The sequence below is a fragment of the Panthera leo genome, chromosome E3 (genome assembly GCF_018350215.1).
Source record: "Panthera leo isolate Ple1 chromosome E3, P.leo_Ple1_pat1.1, whole genome shotgun sequence".
Taxonomy (NCBI): domain Eukaryota; kingdom Metazoa; phylum Chordata; class Mammalia; order Carnivora; family Felidae; genus Panthera; species Panthera leo.
In genome coordinates, this window is record NC_056694.1 from 9,173,605 (window position 1) to 9,198,474 (window position 24,870).

The 24,870-nt window shown below is 51.1% G+C and overlaps 2 protein-coding genes across 6 annotated transcripts in view; one reads left to right on the forward strand and one right to left on the reverse strand.

The window, feature by feature from the left end:
- Positions 1–209: 209 nt before the first annotated feature.
- MDH2 (malate dehydrogenase 2) lies at positions 210–15,694 on the reverse strand. Its single transcript, XM_042921630.1, has 9 exons — positions 15,518–15,694; positions 10,759–10,927; positions 8,900–8,983; positions 8,284–8,393; positions 6,651–6,776; positions 3,922–3,999; positions 2,706–2,805; positions 2,197–2,348; positions 210–525 (listed from the first exon to the last, which is right to left on the reverse strand). Exons 1-9 carry the CDS (start codon positions 15,581–15,583, stop codon positions 394–396), a joined length of 1,017 nt encoding a protein of 338 aa, XP_042777564.1. The 5' UTR covers positions 15,584–15,694; the 3' UTR covers positions 210–393.
- A 69-nt stretch (positions 15,695–15,763) lies between these two features.
- Positions 15,764–24,870, forward strand: part of STYXL1 (serine/threonine/tyrosine interacting like 1) — a 71,514-nt gene continuing 62,407 nt past the window's right edge. For all 5 annotated transcript variants that reach the window (XM_042922595.1, XM_042922594.1, XM_042922596.1 and 2 more), the window contains exon 1: positions 15,764–15,957. The gene's annotated coding sequence lies outside the window, so the exon portion shown is untranslated. The remainder of the gene's footprint in view (positions 15,958–24,870) is intronic.

Here is a 24,870-nt window from a genome sequence, read left to right on the forward strand (position 1 = left end):
AGCCCTCCTCAGTTTGCACAGCTGAGGGACACACTGTTGCAGGGCAGGGTTGGGGGGGGGGGGGACAGCCACTGATAAAGATTCTAGATGTTCTCGAAGCTACTGATGAAACCATCATGCGTCAGTCTAATATGTAAATAACATCTTCCGATTCGTGATGCCAGACCCTCTGAAGCAGGGGGAAGAAAGCACGTTTACGGAGACCTTGATAAAGAAATTCAGAGCCTGCTTTTATTGGGGCACCCACAGACAGACCCACGATTTGGAAGGGGCGGCAACGTTAACACAACACTCATGGGTAACGCGACTGAAACACGAAGGGGTGTGAGACGGCTTTACAGGGACATGATGCCTTCATAAGTTAGGGACGCGGACCGCTCACCAACTGCCCTCTCATTTCATGTTCTTCACGAACTCTTCTCCTTTCTTGATGGAGGCCTTCAGCTCAGGGAGGGCTTCGGCGATCATCTTCTCTTCGAAAGGAGAGATCTTGCCGATGCCTAGGTTCTTCTCGATGCCCTTTTTCTGGAGGAGAGAGGAGGTGGTAAAAACGGACAATTCTGAAATTAACAACAACCGCTAAAAATACTGTAAATTTTACAGCCGGTTTCTGTGGACGAGGCTGTTGAGCAAAACCCGCCATGTAACTTCACGGCTCTGCCCCGAGCCCGGGCTTCAGGCAGACGATCCTCGGCTGGGATCTGGACTCGGTCACTCACACCATGTGCACTTTGGCCAAGGCGGTTTCCTCATCTAGAAAACGGGCATACTCTCCACCTCAAAGGAGGCGGTGAGAACACACGCGGGCGACTTGGCACCCAGGGTGCTTGGTCATTAGCAGCGCCGAATGTTTTTCTTCCCAACACAGAGCATACTTTTGGGTTCTAGTCTTTTCCCCGAGTTGGTAATAGCCACCCGGGTCCGATGTGACATCAGGAAAACAACAGGTGTCTGTCACCGTGTCACCTCCACGGTTGAGCTGGTGTCTGTGTGAGCAGGGGAGGCTTCCAGGCCATCTCCCTGGAGAGCCCTCCCTGACTCCAGGGCCTGCAGGGCCTGCCCCACCACACTGGTCACGGCATTAGTCTGTTTAGTGGGTCTCTCCACCACACGGAGTCCCCGAGGCCCGGGGCCATTGTCTCCGGGATCTTTGGACACCAGGGCATCTGTGGGAAGGGCCCCTGGGTGGCTTGGCATGTCACCACACAGTTCCTTTCTGGGGAGAAGATGAAGGCAACCACACATCTGCCTGACGTCAGCAGCCACCCGCACGTCAGAAACAGAGTGAGACTTAGGGGTTTCTGCTCCCTGAAGGCTTGGGGAGGGTCATCAGACTGGACAGCTGCCTCCAAAACAGCCTGACTGAAGCCAAGCACTGGGGCCAGAGGGGCTCTATCCCAGACACCACGGTTCCAAGGGGGTCTGCAACACATTCCAGGAAGAAAACCGGTAGGGGCGAGAGCAAGGGAGCAGGGGCACCTGAGCTGGAAAATATCACAGCTCTGCCAGCTCTCCAGGCCTCCCTGGAAGAGGGACGGGGCTCGGCGCGCCCCGAGGTCAGAGCAAGAACGAACAAGCATGAGCCACGGGGCGACGTCACACAGGACGGGGAAGGGAAGCCTTTTCCTCCAGAAGTGCCCACGGCCGCCTGGAGACAGAACACGTGTCTCATCAAGAAACACAGCGAGGGGCGCCTGGGTGGCTCAGTCGGTTGAGCGTCCGACTTCAGCTCAGGTCATGATCTCACAGCTTGTGGGTTCGAGCCCCGCATTGGGCTCTGTACTGACAGCTCAGAGCCTGGAGCCTGCTTCGGATTCTGTGTCTCATTCTCGCTCTGCCCCTCCCCAGCTCGTGCTCTGTCTCTGTTCTTCTCAAGAAGAAACATTAAAAAAAAATTAAAACAAAAAAGAAAGAAACACACTGAGACAGCTGCGCTGACCAGCCGGCAGAGCCACAGGAAAGGGATTCACGTGCCAGCGGGTTCCTACGCAGCCCCCCTCAGCCTGAGGTTTCTCCCTGCTCTTAATTCTACGATGTGCGTCCACCCTCCAAACCCCAGCGCAGGCCAGGCACCGGGATACAGTTACCGCACAACGGGAAACCGAATTACGGAGCAAACAGCCAGGGCTCCCGACCTTAAGCATAGACAATGAGCCTCCTTCCGCGAGCCCAAGACACAGCCTCCAGGATACGTACCCCCAGCAGTAAAGGTGTGGAGAAATAGGGACAGTCTGTTTCTTGGGATTTAACGAAGGAACATTCGACAACTCCTTCCTTTCCGTTGATGGCATCCACGAGGGAGAAGACAAACCGGGCTCCGGCGTATGCCATAGACAGGGTGGCAGAGCCTAGGAGGGCACGGGCAGGTTAGCCAAGCCAGCACCGGGACGGTAAAGCCCAGGAGAGGCCGCCCTGTCAGCTAAGTAACATCTTCCACATCTTCCCCTTTAGCGGTGAAGAATTCAGTCAGCGTCTCTTCATTTTACAAACTCACGAATGGCACACAACCGGCTTCGCCAAGCTCAGACACCCTTCCATGCCACACAGCCGAGCTGCCCTCTGCTGCGGGACGGGCCCACGCAGTGAACACATCTGAAGCTAAGAGAAGGGTTCGCGGCCTGCCCGGGCCCTTCCGGTCTTCAGCCGTGAGCTGGAGGGCCTCTGGCATCAGCACCGCACACGGGGGTCGTCCCCCAAGAATCTACCTGCTCCAGCTTTGGCCTTCACCACCTCCGTGCCGGCCTCCTGGATCCGCCCAGTGACGGCTGTCAGCTGGTCCTGGGGTAGGTCCACCTTGGGAGTACACTGCAGGCCAAAGTCACAGGGAGCACGTGAGCAGGGGCTGCTGCCACTCCCAGACCCCATGTCCCCTCCCCCTGTCATGGCAGGACCCCCCCGCCGCCACTGCACGGGATACCAAGACCACCTTTGCTTTAAAGTACGTCACCTTTTTGGGAGGTGTAGTGCGGTCCCTACTCATTTTTTTTTTTTAAGTGGGTTCCACACCCAACCTGGGGCTTGAACTCACGACCCCGAGATTAAGAGTCATAGGCTCCAGCGACTGAGCCAGCCAGGCGCTCCCGGTTCCTACTCATTTTTAAAGAACTTTTAGTATTTTGGACTAATTTTAGATTTAGCGAAGAGTCGTAAAAACAGCACAAAGATTTCCCTCACCCAGCCTACCCTAACGTTAGCATCTCACGTAACCACGGGGCAATTCTAAGGAACAGAAAATCTTCATCGATATGTTGACTACGGGCCCCACCCAGAGGTCACCCACTTCCCCACTGCTGTCCCTTTCCTGTCCCTTTTCTGATCCAGGACCCCAGCGGATGGTTATCCCAGCTCAGTCTACTCCTTAGTGGTCCCGTCTTCCGGGACACTTGTCAAGAGCACCGACTGCTCATTTTGTAGAATGGCTCTCAATTTAGATTTACGGGAGATTTCCCTCATGCTTTTCTTACAACGTTATGCACTTCTGGTGAGGACACCACAAATATTTTGAGTCCTTCCGTGTGCATTAAACTCGGGGATCAGGACACTGGTTTCATTTTCCTCATTCGCGGTGGCGTTCACCTGGTCTCTACTCGTTTTTAAACACAACAGCTTTGCCTGCTCTGACCTACCCGGGAATTCAGCGGTCCCCACGGCAGTCTCGCCGTGTTGGGAGCAGGCCGCCGCGAGCACCTTCTGACCGCGCTCACTCCCGCAGGTGTGGACCCCGAGTTGCCGGAGCCCAACCGCAGCCCCACTGGCCACTCGAGAGCCCCCCAGACAATGGGCGGGCCGTAACCACAGCAGGAATCCTCTCGAAATACAAAGATGCTGAGTTCTTTGTCAGTCTGTCTTTAGTGCCTCAAAGCGGAACCCCTGAAAGGCGTTCGTGATCCTAAGGCTTCCTGGCAAAGGTGACGCACTTACCTGAGAGATAAGGGGGATGATGGTCTTCCCAGCATGGCCACCAATGACAGGAACATTGACTCGAGCTGGATCCAAACCCTGGCCACCAGAGTATGAAACTTTGTTAATTTTTAAAGCTCTCTGAGTATAAAATGTCATATCCACCTAAAGCACCGATCCTGGAAAAACCCACGGAACTCAGAACAAAGAAACCACAAAAGACTGAGTCCAGCTGTATTTAGAGTCCCTCCCCCGGCCCCACCACATGGTGGAGCAGCAGTGTGAACGGGGCAGCGCGGAGTGACGCGTCATCTGGGGAGGTCACTACGAGGGTCTTCCTTTACAGTGAGCAGAAAACGGCCTCCATGTAGGGTCCCCCCCGGTGATCCTCGTCAGTCTGGTATCTTCTCAGAACCTGAGGATGACCGTCGTCTTCCCCAGAGCTAATGTCATTCTCCTAGCACAAGCCCAGACTCATGTCCCTACACTGTGTCAGAGACAACAAGTCAAATTCCCTTGCCTTCATTCTAGAGCAAAATTCAAAAACAATTCTAGGAAACCCGGGGGTGAGAACTCTGTCAGCTCAATCTGTGATCAGGACAGAATAAAACTGAGTTGTAAGGGGTCAAAACCCCATGGTTCTTTGTGGGGGCCTGCCAGAAGAGGCTGATTCGTTTGTTAAACCGGAGGCACAACGCCCCCACAAATCTGTGGACCAGGTATTTCTTAAGACGGTCAAAAAAAGGAATCTGGTGGGAGTTATGGGAGGGAAGTGAGCAGTCCCCAAATGATGCCACTTTTCTCAAATGCCGTGGCTGTTAAAGAGAGCAGCCCTCAGTTAGGAACCAGCCTTGCCCGGGAAGGGGGACACAGCCGGATCAAGTTCACGGAGCAGGGGGCTCACGTGGAGGTACCTCTGTGCCAAGGCAGTGTGCTGGTCACCAGGGACACAGGCGTGGACAGACAGAGCCCCGTTTTTGAGACACTCACTGTTGATTATAAGACAGACACAAATGACGTCCCACTGTCATGTGCTAAGACAGCCGCATGGGGCGGCCTCTGAAGGGTAGCACTTCCTTAGCCTGGGAGAGCCTTCTTGGGAGAGACTTAACTTCATCTGGGAAGCAGCAGGAGGACTTTGCCAAAGGAAGCGTTTTCTAGGCTAAATGAGCAGAGGCCTAGGGTACAAGAAATACCTACAACATCAGCAGAAATGCAAAGAGAAGGTGGCAAAGGGGGCAAGAGATGGCCGAGGGACTGAGGAGGGTCCAGACGCTGGAGGTTTAAGGGCCAACATTCATTCCTGATACAATTCAGGATTTTCTCAGAACGCCAGAGACCTGAGGTAAAGGGCAATTCACTGAACTGAAGCCTGACAAGCATTAGAGTCTCTGCCAGGGGCCAAGACCCCCCCCCCCCCACCTTCCTCCACCTCAAACAGAACTTCTCTGGCTACGATAGCACCGTCCAGAACTTTCTGTGAGAACACAGAAGCCACATCTGAAATGTGGCCAGTGCAACGAGGACACGGATTTCTAGTTTTATGTAATTCTAAGTAACCAAACCAGCCCCATGTAGCCGGTGTGTTGCCGCAGGTCTGGGGCCTGGGGGAGATGGTGTGCTTCGGCCAAGAGCTGGTAGCACCACGAGAGCCCAAAGGGAATGAGCACTGTGGCTTCCATGAAACTGGGCTGGGAGCCTCAGGAAGCCCGAACCCCACCCTCTCGGCCCGTTCTCGGTCAGACTCAGCTGAGCACAAGCTCACCCAGAAAGCTGGTCCTGACTCAGACAACCGCCCTACACGCCCGCGCCAAACCGGTTACTCGATAATATTGTCTCTTGAATCCCAAGGGCTCCCCTATCTTCTGGATCTCTGGGACACCCGTGCCTAGCACAGAAGCTGGGGACGCACCGCAGCACGAGCTGAAGCAGGGTGTCACGCCTCAGAGGCAAACCTGCCAGGCGCACAGGGAGCAGGGGGTACAATGAAGGTCAACGGTGTCGTGTGTGCCCTCCTTGCTTGGCCGTGCGCATGACCCCTGTTCCTACTTTAGAGTCCCCCTCATCTGCAAAGTCAGAAAAAAACGGCCTGAAGCTCAGGAAGGGCACTTCCTTAGGTCAGAGGAAGTGGTTCTGCTGGATCCACACCCCAAGACTCGGAAGCGACCAACGAGAGGCACCGAGGACGCCAGAGCTGGTGCCCGTGTCGAACCCACCCCAGGACGGGCCTGGCAGCTCAGTCGGCAGCCCAAGGAGCCGCAGGCAACTGGCCAGATGCGAACTCGGTGAGGCAACCCAAGAAGGGAGCCAGAACTATCGATCAGCAACGAAAGTCCTGACACCTCAGGCCTTCCGGAACCTTCCTTAGTTCTTTGTGTTTGCCAACTTTACCATTTGTCTAACAATCAGCAGGTAAATCCTGTTAGTTCTAATTTTCAGAGGCAATGAACTTGGAGAGTACAACCCACCTGAGCCAGCGAGAAACCCAGGAAAAGCCTGGACCCATAAGGCACCAGGGAGGACAGACAGAATCGAGTCAAGACTGAAGCTGGCCATGGTTCAAACCTGCATGGGCCTGTGTGGATTGCCCAAGAAAGCGTGAGGGCAACTCTCCCCAACAGGGGCAAGCCCCAAGAACACTGATGACTCTGGAGTCCCAAGTGACGTGTAAGTGCCTGGTCTCCTATGCCCACAGGTCAGCCAAGGATAGCCAGGAACATAACTTGAAAAATATCCGGCGCAGCTCTTACCTTCAGTTCTGCAATAAAAGTGTTGGCTCTGACAATGTCCAGGGTTGTCACCCCGAAGATTTTATTGGGGTTGTATACGCCATGCTTCTTGAAAACTTCCGCCGTGATCGGGATAGTGGAGTTAACCTAGTAGATCGAGAGAGTGGCATAACTTGCCCTGCATTCTGAGAGAAGAGGCATGCGACCGAAGGACAAGTCTCTTCCCCAGACCATTAATAAGTCCTAAGGTGCCAAACCGCTCCGCTGTTTACAAGCAAGTCACCCTCAAGACAGAACAGGTCACCGTGGGCCAACTTCCTCTTTTCCCCTTGATGTGAACAAAGCCCTTCGTCTTGGCAGGTGCTGTTTACCCCTAGTGGCTTCTGGGCCCACAGCTCCAATGGGCACGTGCCTTGCCAGCTATCGACCTAAATGGTGAGGACGGCTCCACCGGACACCGTCCTCCCCAGCTGGGGCTGACACCTGAACGGCCATTCCTAAAACAGGACGGCATCGCACACGGCCAGAGACCGAGGGCTCGGGGTCAAGTCCCAGCTCTGCTGCGCTGCGAGGCAACCCTGGGCAAGCTTCCTCAACTCCTAGGACTTGGTTCCTCACCGTAACACAGAGGAGACAACTACCCCACGAGGCTGTGAGGGTTACAGGACTTAATATACAGCAAGTGCGGACACGTTGCCGGGTGCATAGAAAACATGTAATAAAAACGAAAGAAAACGGCAGGACTTCTATCAGGCACCAGGTTAGCTTCCCAGCAGCAGCTGCTTTCCATGGCTGACTGGATGCCCCGAGGAGGGCGAGCCAGGTGGAGATCCGCTTCTCAGAGGCACCGGGCACAGCCTCTCGTGGGGCACAATCTCGTGGATTGGCAGGCACATCCCCAGTCAACACCACTGTGGCTGCACTTCTATCCAGAACCCGATCCTCAGAGACCAGATTCACCCAGGAGGGAGGCACGGAGAGGGCTGTGGTTAAATGCAACCCGGGCTGCTGGGGAGGCTTGGGGGCCACGCCGTCTTCTCGGGGAGGAGACAGCACGTGTGCTTTCAGGTTTGGAGGAGAAGCTCCCTACAAAAACCCGCGAGCAGGGCCTGGGGTGGCTGTGCAAGCGTGACAGGGAACCAGGAAGGGCAAACCCCGAGTAGAATACAGTAAAAGAAGTCAACAGGCCACAACCACCAGGGTTGAATGGAGCCTAAAGAATGGACTTTTCCAGGGTGCCTGGGTGGCTCGGTCGGTTGAGCATCCAACTCTTGATTTCAGCTCAGGTCATGATCTCAGGGTTGTGGGATCGAGCCCCGCATCTGTGTGGACAGCGGAGCCTGTCTGGGATTCTCTCTCTCTCTGTCCCTCTCCCTCTTGCACACGTGCACGTGCTCTCTCAAAATAAATAAATAAACATTAAAACAACAATGACGGACTTTTCAGGTGGAGAAACTAAGACAAAGAGAGGGGAAGTGATTTGCCCAAAGGCACACAAATGGTGGAAAACCCAGGCTGAAATTCCCAGTTACTTCATCCAATCTGTCCCCTGCAGCACCTTAACCGGATATTTATCCCTGTAAGCATATCTGCACACTTGCTAATTTTGAGCTTTCGGTACAGTATTCACGGCCTACCTGCCAGAGGCACTTACCGGGTTTGAAATGATGCAGATCATGGCCTCGGGGCAATGCTGGGCGCAGGCAGCGGTCAGGGTGGCCACGATGGAGGCATTGGTGTTGAACAGATCATCCCGTGTCATGCCTGAGAACGACCCAATTCAACATGCTCACAGAGCACGGAAGGACTTGCCAAAGGTGTAACAAGTGCTCTGTTACGGTTGTTAGATACCCTGGGTGAGACAGGGTCCCCCTTCCAAGGAAATCTATCTTGTAGGAGAAACAACCTAGTGTGACACGTGCCCAAACAGAGGCTGGTGGAGGGGGTGGAGTGTGGGGAGGAACCAGGGAGGGAGGGATCTGAGGAGGATCATCCAGGATCAGTGAGAATTCCCGAGGGGCGGGTGAAGGAAAGGGCACTCCACGCAAACAGCGGGCACAGAAGCACCAGACTGAGCAGGGGACAGACACAGCAGACGCGTGTAAGTCTTTTGCCAGGCCAAGGAGGAGATTTCCCTCTATCCCGCAGGTACTGGGGAGCCTTTGGAATTTTTCTCTGCCATGGAAACAATGACTTGATCCAGTTTAAAGGAAAACCACTTCCTCACCTGACCCGCAGGGAGACACTAGGCAGGGCTTTCAAACACACACCTGGTTTTCTTGGGACTCCTGCGGGAATAACCGCCACATCACAACCTTTCAGGCAGTCTGGCAGCTGCTCAGGTCCGAGGTAGCCTAGAAAATACCATCCACCCAGGAAAGAGCAAGTTCACCGTTTCTGATCTGGGCAGGCGAGCACATCTTTGGGGACAGAGCTGGGGAAGATGGCCAGCCCCACCCGGGTCCGACGCCAACTGAAGGCCTCAGGTGCAAGGCCCACCTGTGAAGTGCTTCCTGGCCACTAATGCCCATGAGTTTGACAATCCCGGCACTCTCTCACGCTACTTTCCTCCAGCCGCCAACTGCCCAGCCCCCGACCCATTCAGAATGGACCAACCCTAGAGGTTTTCCCCAAACCAAACCAAGTCCGCTGTTTGCCTTCACCTGACCCGCTAGCTCCTGAAAGGCCTTCTCAGCCCCCAGGTCAAAGAGCTGCTTATCTCCCTCAATCATCCTGATGAAAGCTCCATCTCGGGGTCAGATCAGAAGGCACACTGAGCGCCATGAAAGAAAGTCACAGAGCTGACAACGCAGGACTCTAAGCGTTTGAATCTAGTTTGCTTGCTCGTAGGGGAAAAGGTCCATTTTCAAAGATTTCAAGGGAAATTTGCTCCAGTGACCAAAATCTGGTTTGATTTGAACTTTTTCCTTATTGCAGGACCTTCCAGAAGACCTGAAAGAGGACGAGCAAACCAACTGAGGCTATGGAAGGCACAAAAACGTAAGTTCTGACAGTTGACCTCCTGAGCTGTTTGCACCAGCGGAGGATGCGTGTAAACACCACCACACAGGGCACTTCCATACACTGTCAGCAGAGACGGATCACTGCCACCGCGATGCACCGCCATTTGGTGTATAATACGGTATAATCTTTGACATAGTCACACCTCCTGATTCCACTTTTGGAATCCTAAGAAACAAGATGTGAAGGTGAAGATGTTCATCACAGCTTGTGTTTGTGTCTCCAGTGGAGAAACACAGGAAATAGCCCAAAGGCCAACAGGACGGGCATAATAAATCAGTGACCAACTACAGAACTGCCTTAAAAATGATTTAACCAAGGGGCGCCTGGGTGGCTCAGTCGATTGAGGATCCGACTCTTGATTTCGGCTCGGGTCATGACTTCAGGGTTGTGGGATTGAGCCCCATGTTGGGTTCTGCACTGAGTGTGGAGGCTGCTTGGGAGTCTCTCTCTGCCCGTCCCCCACTCGTGCATGTGTATGCATGTGTGTGTGTGTGTGTGTGTGTGTGTACATATTCTCGCTCTAAGAATAAACTTAAAAAAAAAAATGGTTTAACCAATTTGGTAACACGGATAAATACTGCTACAAAGTAAAGGTAAGGGGCGCCTGGGTGGCTCAGTCAGTTGAACTTCTGACTTCGGCTCAGGCCATGATCTCATGGTTTTCTGAGTTCAAGCCCCATATCGGGCTCTCTGCTGTCAGCACAGAGCCTGCTTTGGATCCTCTGTCCCGCTGTCTCTCTGCCTCTGCCCCACTCACATGCTCTCTCTCTCTCAAAAGTAAACTTTAAAAAAAAAAAAAAAGTTAAAATAACCAGGATATATAAGTCCCCCCAAATTCCCCTTCCTGATCCTATTGTCTTTTCAAATTAGAAAAAATTAAAAATGGGAAGATGAGACCACCTTTGTTTTCTTCTGAAAGATATTGCTATATAATTTTTACAGGCTCAAGTCCAGAAAGACATTAATTACTTGTGAAATTCAGTTCTACGATGAACATGGAAACCCTGGCTCTGATGTAGTTTCGTCGAAGAATTCTATTCTACGGCTTGGATCCCGGTCTACCGGGGAGAAGAGAAGCAGAGTCCAGGGTCAGTGTGCCCAGTACCTTTCACAGCTGCTCTGGTCTCGATGTGGCTCAGATCTGCAGCCACTCCGGGTGTGTGAGCAATGTCGTAGAGGGTCAGGCGGCTCACCAAGGGGCTGTTCTTGAGGAGAAGCGAAAGGGGCTGCCCAATTCCTCCAGAAGCCCCTAACACGGCTACTTTAGCATTGTTCTGTAAAGGGGCACAGAGAAAGGACTCTTAATATAGAATCGGCATTAAAAGTATTCACATGACAGCCTGTAAAATACCACACTGGGCCTCCTTTATGGCCATGGTGCCAAAGAAGACACAATTGTATTTCGACCAGTCCAAAGGTCCAGTTTTCTTTTGAAACACAGAAACTTATCTCAGGAAAATGAGGAACTTAGGTCTACAGATGTTGTCACGGTCCGGGTCGTACTGCACACGCCCTCCACAAGGGGAACAAGCCTCACTCAGGCTGCCTTCCCTGCAGCCTGTAGTTTTAAAAACTATACACACACGCATGCAAGCACCTACCAGCAGGCTGTCACGGTACTTGGGGATGCGGACTTCCTACCTGCCACACGCTAGAATGACTTGCCAACTACAACAAGGCCTGCGAGCTGAAAGACATGCAAACGGGGTAAGGGGCATCTAGTGTGACAAGCGCCACACAGGTAGATGCCGGGAAAGGCAGCAGTACAAAGAGAACGAGCTGTTTGGGGGGGATTTTGAAGGATGAGTAGGAGTTTACCAGATGGATGCCAGGGGGAGGAGTATGGAATATGGCCTACTGAAGGGAAACAGTCCTCTATGGCTCGAGCATTGCTGGACACACGTGGAGGAAGGAAGAAGGTAGGGCCAAAGCTAAGGGCCTAGCAGAGTGCATCGAGTTCTTTTGGGCAAAGGAGGACCACTGAAAGGCCTTAAAAGCTGGGAAAAGCATGTCCAGAACTGTGTTTTACAAAGTTATGAGGCAGAATGGAAGACAGACTGTAGATCTTCAAGAATGGAGGCAGGGAGACTACTGCAATAGTCCAAGCATGATTCAAGGGTGGGATAAAGGCAAGCATGAAGGATGGGTGAGCTACAAGTGATTCAGTTACTCCCTCCCCTCTCCCTCTATCCAGATGGTGAGCAGAGGGACAAATCTGGGATGACAGCTTCCTGGCTTAAGTAGACAACGTTGCCTTTAAGCTTGGTCTGGAGGTCCTATCCATCTGCACTGGGATTAATGGTAGCCACGGACAAGGCACAAAAGAGAACACAGAGTAACAGGAGCACTAGAGACAGAGCCCTATGAATACCAGCATAAAGGAGGAAGAGGAGTCTGTGAAGGATGATGACCAGGTGAGACTTAAATTAAGGCCACCCTCACCCCAGCCATCCTGAATAACTAATTCAATGACTGCCTCCTGGTAACCTTTCCTATGAAAGGAAATGATGAAGTGGGATACAAGCCAAACACAGGCAATTTGATTCTTCAATTTGGGAAGGAAGGAAAGAAAGAAAGAAAGAAAAGAAGAAAAACTAAGTCTTAGAAGAACAGATCTATTCTAAGCAGTGCTCTGAAGCTCGCTCTTATTATACACAAGGTACCCTTCCCCATAAGGCTCACTCAAGGCCTAACCAAAATTCCTCGGTGAGCTGGTTTCTGCTGTAACCCAACAAATGAGAAGGGGGATTATTCCTGGCAGGCAGGCAGGCAGCCGCCAGGGAAGGAGACAAACTGAGAAAACAGAGACAAAAATCCAAAGCACTGCATGTGGCCATCTAGGGTCCTTATACTATCGACACAGATCTCTACGGCAACGGATGCTGGTAATTATGGACTTTGGTTATCAAAACCTGAAATTAAACCCCAAACCAAGCCCAACCAACCGCCCATCATGTGCCATCTGCTTAAGAAAGGTAAACCCTAAAAGCATACACAACTAAAATTCAAACTCAGTTTTGTTTTTTAAATTGGTACTGTAAAGGGGGACCCCTGACTTCCCAGAAGACTTCAGTAGCCACATCAACCAGAACCCAAGGCCTGGCAATGTCATCCACTTCCAGACCTTCAGTTATCACTCTCACGTCTTGTCTCTAATCCTTGAACTCTCAAATTCCAACTCCCACATTCCCAGCTCTGTCAGACATTCCAACTGTCTAAATAAGTTTATGCTATCTCTCCTACCCTGTTCCCAAATAGTACCTGTGTTCTCCCAAATCCAAACCCTTAGAAGCATTTCCTGCCTCTTCCCTTATCCTGCCTTCCCTTCTGCCAGTTAAGACAGGAAGGACTTGGCATCTCAAACACCTTCCCAACCTGTCCCTGACTTCTGTTCCTGTTCCATTGTCTATCTTAGGCCCCTCACCACCACCTTCAACCATTCTTCAGAAAATTAAACTTTTGAGGGGTACCTGGGTGGCTTAGTCAGTAAAGCATCTGACTTCGGCTCAGGTCATGATCTCACGGCTTGTGGGTTCGAGCCCTGCATGGGGCTCTGTGCTGACAGCTGGGAGCCTGGAGCCTGTTTTGGATTGTCTCCCTCTCTCTCTCTGCCCCTCCCCCGCTCACACTCTGTCTCTGTCTCTCTCTCAAAATAAACATAATAAAAAATTTCATTAAAAAAAAAGAAAATTAAACTTTTGGGCATTTCACTTCCTTGCTCAAAAATCTCCTTGAAGTTCCTCATGCCCAGATTGCTCAGCCCGGCTTCCAAGGCTGACCAGGGCAGTGGATCCACCATGGAGCCCCATGGAGATTACTCAAAAATAAAATAAAAAAGAAACAGACTGACCTGATGCCCTCACCAGGGTCCTTAAGTGAATCGATCCCTTATGATAATAAGATAATCTCCTCCCTTTATGATACATAAGATGACCTCCTCGCTCTTTCTTTTACTTTCAATGTTGAGGTGATGTCATTGTTTGTCTATTACAAGGTTTCGTTAATTTAGTTAACATGTATAAAAACAGTTCTTCGGTGGCGGAATCTTTACAATGTGATGAGAATCTGTGGTACTGCAGAGATTAACTGGTGATCTCTTCCTAAAAGACCAGTCTCCAAACTTGCTGACCTTTTCTGCGCTGAGGAGCGGTGGTCAACAGCACACTGCTCAGTGTGCTTTATAAGTTTACTATAGTTTCTTTTTAAAGTTCTATTTTCTTGTGTTGTAACACATATATGAGTACACACATGGAGAAATAAATATATTGAGGCTGTGCACTTGATTCATTTTTACTGTTAAGGACAGAGGATCCAAAGTCTCTAGACCAATGTTACCTACTTTGCTCAAGCTCATCTTTCTGACTTACTCTAATGCCTTCATCAATACTGCCACTTCTATGTCCATATGCATTTTATTTTAATTTTTTAGAGAGAAAGAGTGCAAGTGGGGGAGGAGGCAGAGGGAGAGACATGTTCAGCACGGAGCCTGATGCGGGGCTCAATCCCATGACTCTGGGACCATGACCTGGGCCAAAATCAAGAGTCGATGCTCAACCAGCTGAGCTACCCAGGTGCCCCTCCAATACGCATTTTAAACTCAACACTTCAAACTGAGCTCCTGATAGCCTCCCCCTGTCCAAATCCACTCTCTGCCAGCAGTCTTTCCCATCTCAGCAATCAGCAATGTCAAAGCCTGAAGTCTTGGTGTCCTCCGTCTGGAACCCTTTATCAGACCATCTGTCGGCAAATCCCACGGTGTTACCTGTGATCAGTTCCCTTCCCCCCACTCCTCAGCATCAATCTTCAGCATCTGTCCTAAGTTTACTCCTTTTGAGCCTATCTCAAGTGCCACTTCTTAGACATCTTATCTCCTGCAGCACCCAGCACAGATCTTGGCAAGCATGGATACTCAATGCTATTATTGTGTACTTACTTTTCAAATGAACTGAATACACAAGAAACTGACCTGAAGGACAGAAGCTAAAGCAGAAATTTGGAATCTCCTTTACTAATCACCTCCCTTTTGGATGCAGTGCTTAAGAGCCAATGTGGGCATCTCCTGGGTTCTCAAACTTTGGTTATATTGGAATCACCTGGGACACCTGATAAACATACAAAGGTGTAGGTACTACCCTCCCTTCAATGAACCTGGGTCTGGTCTGCATTAGCTTTCAGGTGATTCTGACACACACCAGTTTGAGAACCACCATCCTAGAAGATGCCTAAAAATAGCTTAGGTTAAGTACTCCCAGGCCAAGTGTTGCACAGTCACCACACCTGGGGTCAGGCCCAGTCCGCCCACAGCAGGAAGGATCCTTCAAAAGAGTCCTTAAGAGGAAGCAGCGTGTTTAGGTTCTTAAAAGGAAGCTTGGTAGTTCAAAAGCCACTGACGGTGAGCGGAAGAGCTGCTTTTAATCCTCTGGCTAAATGAATGTGTAACAACCTTGGACCAGTTCCCTACCCTCGGTATCTCATTTTGTACTATGGAGTTAATAATTACACGTTATGTGTACGGATGCTACAGAAAGAACAAGGTTAGTACTATAGAAAGTTGCATACAAGCATAAATTACTTTCGGCCCTGCAGCCCGGGCTTCTCAACCCTGAAGGAATGCAGGGCAAGAACAGGTCCTCTTGGGGTCCGGAGGACGAGCTGGGGGACTCCCCCCACCACTTTCTCCCGGGCTTTCTTTTGGCACTTCCCGCACAGTAACCGGGCCGGCCCAGGGCGCCACAGCCGCGGGTCGGTACCGGGCCGCCCTGGGATCTAGGGCGGCCCCGGGGATCAGGGCTGCTCGCGAGCCCAGAACCCACGTGGCCCAGGCAGGGGACCCCCGCCTGCAGGCAGCCCCTCATCGGGCCTACCTGGGCTGAGGTGCTGAAGCTGCGGCGGAGAGCGGCGCCGGCAGGGCGGGCGAGGGCGGACAGCATGGCTGTAGCGGGAGGGGCGCGGACCGGCAGGCAAAGGAGCTGGCGGAGGCAAATGACACCAACGACCTCCACGGTGTACAGGCCCTGCCGGCTCCGCTCCGCCCGGCCTCGCGAGAATGGCCCGGCTTCCGGCCCCGCCCTCCGCCCCCCAAATCTCGCGGTGTCACGTCCATCTCTGGGTTGTGGTGGAGAAGGACTGCGGGGGCTCGATTTCTGCGCGCAGGAAGCGCCGTCAGGGCAGGGTCGTAGCGCGCGAAGCGTTCCGTGCGGCCGGTGGTGGAGCCGCGGTCGCGAGTGGGAGGGAGAGTTCTCACCAGAGCGGTGGAAGAGGTCGAGATTTAGACTGGAAGAGCCTTAGAGGAGCCATTTTACAGGTGGGGCTCCAGACAAAGGCCCTGACAGGGAGACAGGTCGAGGTCGCGCTGCAGGCCCGGCGGAGGGGGTGCGGTCCGGACCCTAGACCTCAGCCCAGACCACCCAGCCTGCTCCGGGAGGCCTCAGGGCCTCCGAGCTCTGGAAAGCTCTAGAAAAGAAAAGGGGAGAGGAGGTTGAGCCCTGGGGGTGGGGTGGGAGAATGGGGTCCCCTCTCATCAGTCACTTCGATGCACCCCACCTTCCCCCGGGTCACGTACACGTACCGCCCACCCACCAGTACCCTAGTCCTTGGAGGTGCACAGGACCCTCTGTTAGGGTTCAGAGAGCTTTACAAACACCACCACTGAGAATGGCGGACACAGCACTGCTGGGCGAGGCACCGTTATAGTTTCAGGAAAGCAGCCCCGTGTTGCAGAGGAGGAAACTGGTATCTAGGTGGTAACTTGCACGGTCACCCGATCCCTACTCCTCAGGTCTACCCAGCCATGCTGTGAACACGGCCACATTGTTTCTGCTTTAGGTACGGAGAAACTGTCGCTTGACACCCAGCTATAAGGGGATTTGTTTGGAGTTTATCCAGACAGGAAGTAAAGCTGTGGTTCTTGCTCACAAGGAACTTATCACTTACATTTATAAGCTGAATTATAGAAGCTTTCTTTCCCCCCAACTGTTTCCTGGGTACACAGAGAGTTCCTTGCCCTCAGCCAAGGGGTGGGGGTGGGGGACAGATAGAGGTGCAGCAGGTTGTTGGTTTAACAAGATCCGCCCATTTTCTTGCGTTCAGGGAGCTGAGTCTTGCGGGAGAGAGGGGCAAATTGCAGGCAGCAAGATATGGGCCACACTAGGAGAGTTACGAGGTGCGATGAGAACAGGAGGTGCATCCAACCCTGCAACAAGCTGAGACATTCCGGAGGGAGTTACTCAGTGGGACCATTCGACTCCAGAGAAGAGAGACAGCCCTGCCTGGCTGTGGGGGTGCAAGTGTTTGAGTTGAGGAAGAAGAGTCCAAAGTAAAACCTGGGGCTAGGAAAGCCCAAGTCTACAGATGGTGAATAGATCCTCTCTGTTGGAGTGGGGACCTGCAGACGAGCAGTGTATCTTACCACCAACTGTTCTCTGGTTAATTATTTACCCCTCTATTTTACCACTAGAACCGAGACTACCTTGTGGTCAGGTACATCTCTCATCCCTGAGCCTTTACTGTCCAGCAGACTGAGCATAGATCTCTGAATTTTGGAAGAGTTGAATAGCTCTAGATAAGGCTGAGAAAAGCGGGTTGCAAAACAAATGAACAAACATTGTGCAGGAGCAACGAATGTTAGCTGAGAAGTTTATATTTTATTCCTTAGGCAGCAAGTGTTTATGATGATGCCACTGGCACTATGGGGGAAGATTGGACTGACCTTAACATGCCAAGGATTCGGATGGCAAGATCTGGAGGGCAGGGAAATTGTTTGGGAGGCTATCCTAGGAGATGTTAAAGATCTGAGTTACGGTGGCCATAGACATGGAGGGAGTGGGGCCAATGAGGGAGAAGTCTCCAGGGAAAAATTGATTAGTTTGTGGGTTTAAGAAATGAAAGATGGGGGCACCTGGGTGGTTCAGTCAGTTAAGCATCCAACTCTTGATTTTTGGCTCAGGCCATGATCTCATGGTTCGTGGGATCGAGCCCCACATCGGGCTCTGCACTGATAGCATGGAGCCCCCTTGGGATTCTCTCTGCCCCTCCCAGTGCATGTGCACCTTCTCGCTCCCTCTCTCCCTTTATATATATATACATATATACATATATATATATGTGTATATATATAATTATATATACATATACATTATATATAATATATATAATTTTTTTAAAGAAAGGAATGAAAGAAATGTGGAAGATCAGACTGAGAAGTATATAAGTACAGAAATGGGATTTGGGGGTTATGTGGAAGGAGAGCTGGCTAGAGAGGCAAAAAATAGCTCCATTTTAGTTGGGTTGAATTAGAAGTGATGGTGATTTGTCCACATAGAAATATCGGTGGACAGGTTGGGAGTTACTCCAACATGAAATGTGGGATTGAAACCCATGAGAGAGGCCAGGGCCAAAGGCATCCCTGTAGAGGGGAGAGAGAGGTGAGGCCCTGAGAAAAATGTGAATCATGGAGTCTCACACTCCTACAACTGGGCTACACCCTCCCTCTCCTTGCCAAGTTGTCTACTCGGGCCATCCCAAGCAACTTGACTGTTAGAAAAGCCAGCCTCGCATTCAGTTCATAGCTGCTTCCCTTCAAATCCCAAGATTGCTCATAACAGCATTAACAGCTGCTGTATTAAACGGCGTGTCTCTGCTGTCCTTTGCATGTGTGACTGTTACACTGAACATGCAGGGCCTCGTCCAGAAAGCCTACTGCAGTCCTGAAACAGCTTTGTTGTCGTCCCCATGCTTGCTTTATTTCTTTGCTTGCTCTCGGATCACCCCAGTCATCGAAACAGACTTCGCGCAATAGCCATAATGTCCCGTTTACATTAGTAGTCAAATCAAGCGAATTCAGTGTCCAAGCCTCTCCTCTTCCTCTCTTAAGCTTGCTTTAGGCTCCCACCCTTGGAGGGGAGAGTGCTTGACTTCTCCCATTTCTCCCATCTTGCTTCCTCACACCCCCACCTCCCCTGAAAGACTGTGGCTTCAGACTGCAGTTGTAGGAGTAGAGGTAGGGGCAGGAAAGGTCCCTGTGTCATCTGGTATTAGTATTCTCTGAGCTTGACAGGAGTTTGTAGCTGATTATCTTCCATGTGGTGCTTGTGTGGGCCTCTAGCTGCAGTTCCTTTGACCTAAGTGGTTATGCCTCAGTCTTGCTTTCAGTTGTTCTTCAGCCCCTGGTTTCTGGAATTCCCTACTACCTGCAGTTGGCCCATTGTGCCTCCAAGTGGTCATCTTGGTCAAAGTCCCTTTATGATGGCTTCTAGCTGGCCTTCTCTCTTGCCCACATTTTATCTATAGGAAACACACATCCTTTGCCCCAAAAAATCCTGGGGTGGAAGTTGGGTGAGCGCAAGGCATTTCAAATGCATCTGACTCTCCTTGCTTTGCTAACAGCTAGCCAACCTCAGACTTTTCCGGGCTGGGGCCCGGCACCTGCCTCTCTGCCTGCACTAGCTTCAAAGGGCATAGGCCAAGCTATTCTAGGGATTTTCTTTCTGGCTTTATGAATTGTTTCAAGAAAGCTCAGGCTTGTGAATTTTGGAATTCAGAAAGATGCTAATGGAGGAGGGGGGAGAACTCCGAGATCCTGAAAGGAGAGAAAGATTAAGTGGGAGAGGATAAAGTCAGAGGATTCCAGGAGAAAGCATGTAGCCTCCCCCCCCCCCGCCCCCAACGGAGATTGGCGGGGGGGTGGGGGGGGTGGGGGTGGGGGGGGGTGCAGCTGGCTGAGAAGGGCTGTTCACACCTAGTAGCCTTAACTTTCCCAGGCAAGAAATAGGAAATGAGAGAATATGCTCCATGGGGACCCCAGGAGGGTTGAGGAGGTTTGGATAACAGTTATAGCAACTGGGAAAATTCTGGGCAAATGAATAGTGAGAAAGGGATTAGTTGACAGCTGTGGAGGCCAAGCTGAATTCTGCAGTGTGTACTTCTGTGTGTCCAAGTCCACATGGTTTCCACAGCCCAGACCCTAGACCAAGGTTACCAATGTACAAGTGGGGCTGCATACACTCCTATCCACACATACACACCTGCGTATTCATATCTTTGAACACACAAACGTGAATCTACAAGGGGGATTTATTTTTATTGTTGTATGGTTTGTATATGATACAGATCTTAAGTGTTCAGTTGACTGTTTTTTACTATTTACACCCTTAATCGCCACCCCCAACACAATCTATAAAACATTTTCACTATTCCAGAAAGTTCCTTCATGCTCCTTTACATCAGTCCCCCCAAGACTGTTGCTTCTGTCACCATGGTTTCATTTTGTTTGTTTTTCATTGTATGTTTTTATATATGATATGCGAATATATTCACCCCCCCCCCCTTGCCCTACCCCTCACGTACACAAGCCATCCACATCCACATATACTGACCGTTTTGTGCCTTACAATAGGCTTAGACCATGGTCATGGGCTATCCTGTCTCTGCTATTAGCTGCTATATATGCTAACCTATATATATGTTGGATACATATCCCATATGAATGTATATATGTGCAGTATATGTGCTAACCTATCTTCTCTTCAACCCTAAAATCATACCTCAAGTGAAGTATTTTTTTTTTCAAAAATTTTTAAGTTTATTTATTTATTTATTTTGAGAGAGTGAGCAGGGGAGGGGCGGAGAGAGAGAATCTCAAGCAGACTCTGCACCACCAGCACAGAGCCAGATGCAGGGCTAGAACTCCTGAACCGTGAGATCATGACCTGAGCAGAAACCAAGAGTCGGACGCTTAACCCACTGAGCCACCCAGGCTCCCCTCAAGAGAAGTATTTTCAATCTCTCCTTTCAGATCCTTGGAGCTAAAAGAAAAAGTTAGAAAGGTGGTAATCATTCCACCTTGCATGGGAGTTTATTTTTCTCTAGGTGCTCTTGGATGTTTTAAAACAGAACTGTATCGGGATAAATAGCTTTAACTTAGCTGTGGCTCACGTCTGCCAGAAGTCAAAGGACTTGGCTTCCAAGACCTGTTCCGGCCGAACACGTAGGAGGTGGTGGGCCAGCAGCATGGCAGCAAGAAGCACCGGCAAGGAGCTCCCAAGAGCTGAGTCGCCAACGGTGGCCGATCTGAGTCAGGAGCAGAGCCTTCCATCTCCCAGGTCAGCCAGAGGTCAGGGAAGTAGGAGCAGTGCCCAGTCCAGAGCCTGGTCAGGGCCGAGGACCCATGCCAGAGGAGCAGAAAGGGAGGCCTAAGCCTGATCAAGGAGCAGAGGAGAGGCAAGTGCTGGTGGCCGAGTGGGAGGAGAAGAGACCAGATGTCATGGTCACGGCCTTTGGGACCTGACCCAAACTGGTTGCAGTTCACCAGCCCCTACCTCTGACGGGTGAATTGCCTGCAAGACCTGTCACTCTCAGGACTAGTAGGGTACCTCTCAGGTGTGTAGTGTACCTAGGTGTGGGGACATGGGAGTGAAGGCAAGGTTGAAGGCAAGGGATGGGGATGTGTGCAGCTGGGTCTGGGCCCCTGGCCCATACCTGTTGCTTCCAAAATACAGAGATTCTGGCCATCGCTAACAGTAGGACCTGGTGTGCCTCTGATTTCAAGACCACTCGGGTAGCCTCCACAACCCCGTGGTGCTACAGCCTGGTGCTATGTGCTCTAGTTTTGTCAAGGGGCAGGCTGTGATTGAGGAAAGGCTATACCAGATCCTTGGGGATATTGACTCTACAGCAACACCAAAGGCTCCCTCTACTTACAAACTTGGCTAGCTCCTGCTTCGCTCCTTGGCCCGAGATTCTCTGAATGGTGCTCTGGGTCTACTGGATTTGGAGCTGTCAGAGGCTCCTAGGTGAAATTGAAAGGAGAGAGAGGGTAGGAGTGAAGGAACTTCTGTTTCCTAAGCTCCTGCTCCACACCAGGGCCAGTGCTGGGCAATTTATGTCTGTCGTTTCAACGTCGCATTCCTATAGCCTTTCCAGTGTAATCCTGTGTAAACTGCTTCAGTTTATAGGTGATAGTTATAGTGTTAAAGCCTGTTCCTGTATTTAAGCCTTGGTCATCCTGGCACAGCCTCTGCTTCACACAGAGAACCAGAGCATAGTGGGGTTAGCTGTGGACCCTGAGTCCTATCTGTGCAGTCCTCTGGTTCCTGCTTAGCCTGAGCCAGGAACCCACAGTAAAGCTTATGGGCTGGCTTCTCCAGGAGCATGGAGCATTGCCTCTTCTCCACCAGAAGCCCATCAGTTGTGTCCACCCAGACTGTGTGAGGCCAAGAGTTGACCAAACTCTGTCCTGAAGGTCCTTTGAGAAGCCTGATGTGAGGCCCAGCCTCTGTCTGCGATGCCATCAGCCAGAATGGAAGTCCTTGTGTACCCAAAGGATCTGGTACGGCCTTTCAAGCACAGAGAGGCAAGAAGGGCTGGGTCTGGCTAGTTTCCAGCTTCATCTCAGGCTGTGTCAACCCCTAATGAAACATCCCTTCCTAACTGGCAGTTTTCCCCGAATATAGACCTTGTGTCCTCACTGGAGTGGAGTTTACCAGCCCAATTGCGTCCAGACAGCTCTGGGCCGACAGAGCTGCACACACGCCTGGTTCGGAGAGAGGCCAGGCCTTTACAGTGAAGGGTGAAGAACTTCCCTACTGGTGGGTGTGTAATGTGCAAGTGTTTTGGGGTGGCTCTGCTTGCCACCCACAAAGCCATGTGGGTTTCCCAAACTGGTCAATTCACAGGAAGATTGGTCTCTCTGACTCCCTGAAGCCAGCTTCCTCTGGCCACTCTTCCCATCTGCCTGCCCCATTCCCCTGCAAAACCCATCACACTGACCCCCACCCCCAAAGTCTCAAAAGGAGCCTATCTCTATCTCTGCTGAAAGAGTCCACAGGGGGATGTCCTAAACTTGCCATTTTGGCACTAGTGTTTTGAACAGGCCATTAGGAAAAGGATGCTTGATAGAAATAATCATAGTCAATGCTGCTAGGATAAACATCTGACTGAGGGATCAAACCCTTATTGTAAAAATCACACAGAAAAAAAAGGCTTGATCTTGGGGAAACTAATTTTGGCTAAACAAAATTGCAAAAAATCAGAATTAGTTAACGATGAAATGAAATCAAGGAATTCAGTCCGCTTTAGTGGAACTCACAAAGGAAAATACTTTTGGCAAAAACTTGCCAACATTAGTTTAACGGTCTGTGTAAAAGCTCAAAATGTCAAAATATTCTCAGGGCCCAACAGCCGAGCCAAGAGCATTGTCAACCTTGTAGAGGTGGGAGCAGCACTAAAAGAAGTGGAAAGCCTTCCACCTGCCCGGGCTAGCAGTGCCCGTGATCTTAGCTCACAGGGCTGCGTCCTCTTTCAGAACTGTGCCGTTTAGGGGCAGGGGTGATAGTGGCAGTTGGTTAAGCGTTCGACTTCAGCTCAGGTCACAATCTCCTGGTTCGTGAGTTTGAGTTCTACATCTGGCTCTCTGCTGTCAGCACAGAGCCCGCTTTGGACCCTCTCTCCCCCCTGTCTCTCTCTGCCCTTCCTCTGCTCATGCTCTCCTCTCTCAAAAATAAACATTAAAAAACCCCACAAAACTGTGCTGTTAGGTTCAGGAGCTGTTCTTATCCCTCTCATACTTTATCAGCAGATGAGGGCAGTTCTCGCTTGACCAGGGAGAGTTCTCCCTTGGGGAAGGAGAGAACTCTGGAGGAGTTGATCCCTGGGGCTGGGTTTTCACCTGGATGCCACTAGTGAACCCGGGCTTTCAGAGGCAGAGGATCTGGGATGTGACTGGGGGTGGGAGTGGGGAGGTCCTTAGGCGCGTCTGTGTGGCCTCAAGTCAAGATGGCCCCATTGACGAAGGCAGGAATGGTGACTATTCATCCAACGTGTGCTTATTGAGCACCATTCACCAAAAATCGTGGGCACTGGGTGAGGATACAGTGAACAAAAGGGCAAGGTCCCTGCCCTTTGTTGTATGTATGCCCCACACATTCCCAGAGGATAAGATTGGTGGTAAAGCAAGGAAACCGATGAGTGCGTTGTGTCGAATGGTGGCAGTGAGGTGAAGACGAAGACACCCATAGTTTGAAAAGATCGCCCTGAGTGCCATGTAAAGATGAGATCATAGGGAGAAAGCAAGAAGCCAGAAGCTCAGTTGGGAAGTATGGCATCACCAGGAGAGAGATGATAGTGTAGAAGGTTAGCTCTGGAGCTGGAGCAAAGTGGATGGGTTTGAAGTATGTTTAAGTACTAGAGCTGATAGATTGGATGTGAGGGGCCGGGGGAAAGAGGGATTCGGGGTATGGACTTGAATAGCTAGGTGGATAATGGTGCTGTCTTTTCAGGCTGAGGAAACTAAAAGAGAGGTATTGGAGGTAGGGGCACGTGTGAATTAAAAGTTGTTTTGGCCATGTTATGTTTGAGAGGCCCAATGAGGCATCCAGGTAGGTCGAGCTCAATGGAGAGGTCAAGCAGGACTACGATTTGGGACTCATTGGTTTATAAATGGTATTCACATCACTTAGACTCTAGATCTTTTTTTTTTTCTTTAGTTGCTTTTTTAACATTTATTTATTTTATTTATTTTTTTAATTTTTTTTTAATGTTTATTTATTTTTTTGAGACAGAGAGAGACAGAGCATGAACAGGGGAGGGTCAGAGAGAGGGAGACACAGAATCTGAAACAGGCTCCAGGCTCTGAGCGGTCAGCACAGAGCCCGACGCGGGGCTCGAACTCACGGACCGCGAGATCATGACCTGAGCCGAAGTCGGCCGCTTAACCGACTGAGCCACCCAGGCGCCCCTTAACATTTATTTTAAAGAGACAGAGAGAGACAGCATGAGTGGGGGAGGGGCAGAGAGAGGGAGACACATAATCCAAAACAGGCTCCAGGCTCTGAGCTGTCAACACAGAGCCCGACATGGGACTCAAACCCATGGACCTTGACATCATGACCTGAGCCAATGTCAGACACTTAACCGACTGAACCCCCAGGCACCCCTAGGCTCTAGATCTTCTAGTAGTGGTTCTCAAGTAGCAGTGACTTGCCCTCTTCTTTCAGGGGACATTTGGCAACATCCAGAAACAGTTTGGGTTGTTTACAACTGGGTGGGGAGGGCTTTGCTACTGACATCTACGGGGTGGAGGCCAGGGATGCTGCTAAACATCCTGCAATGCACAGGTCAGCCCCCCACAGCACAGAATTATCTGGCCTCGAATGTCAATGTCAATGTCAATGGTGCTGAGGTTGAGAGCCCTGTCCTACAGAGAGAGTGCAGACAGAGAAGG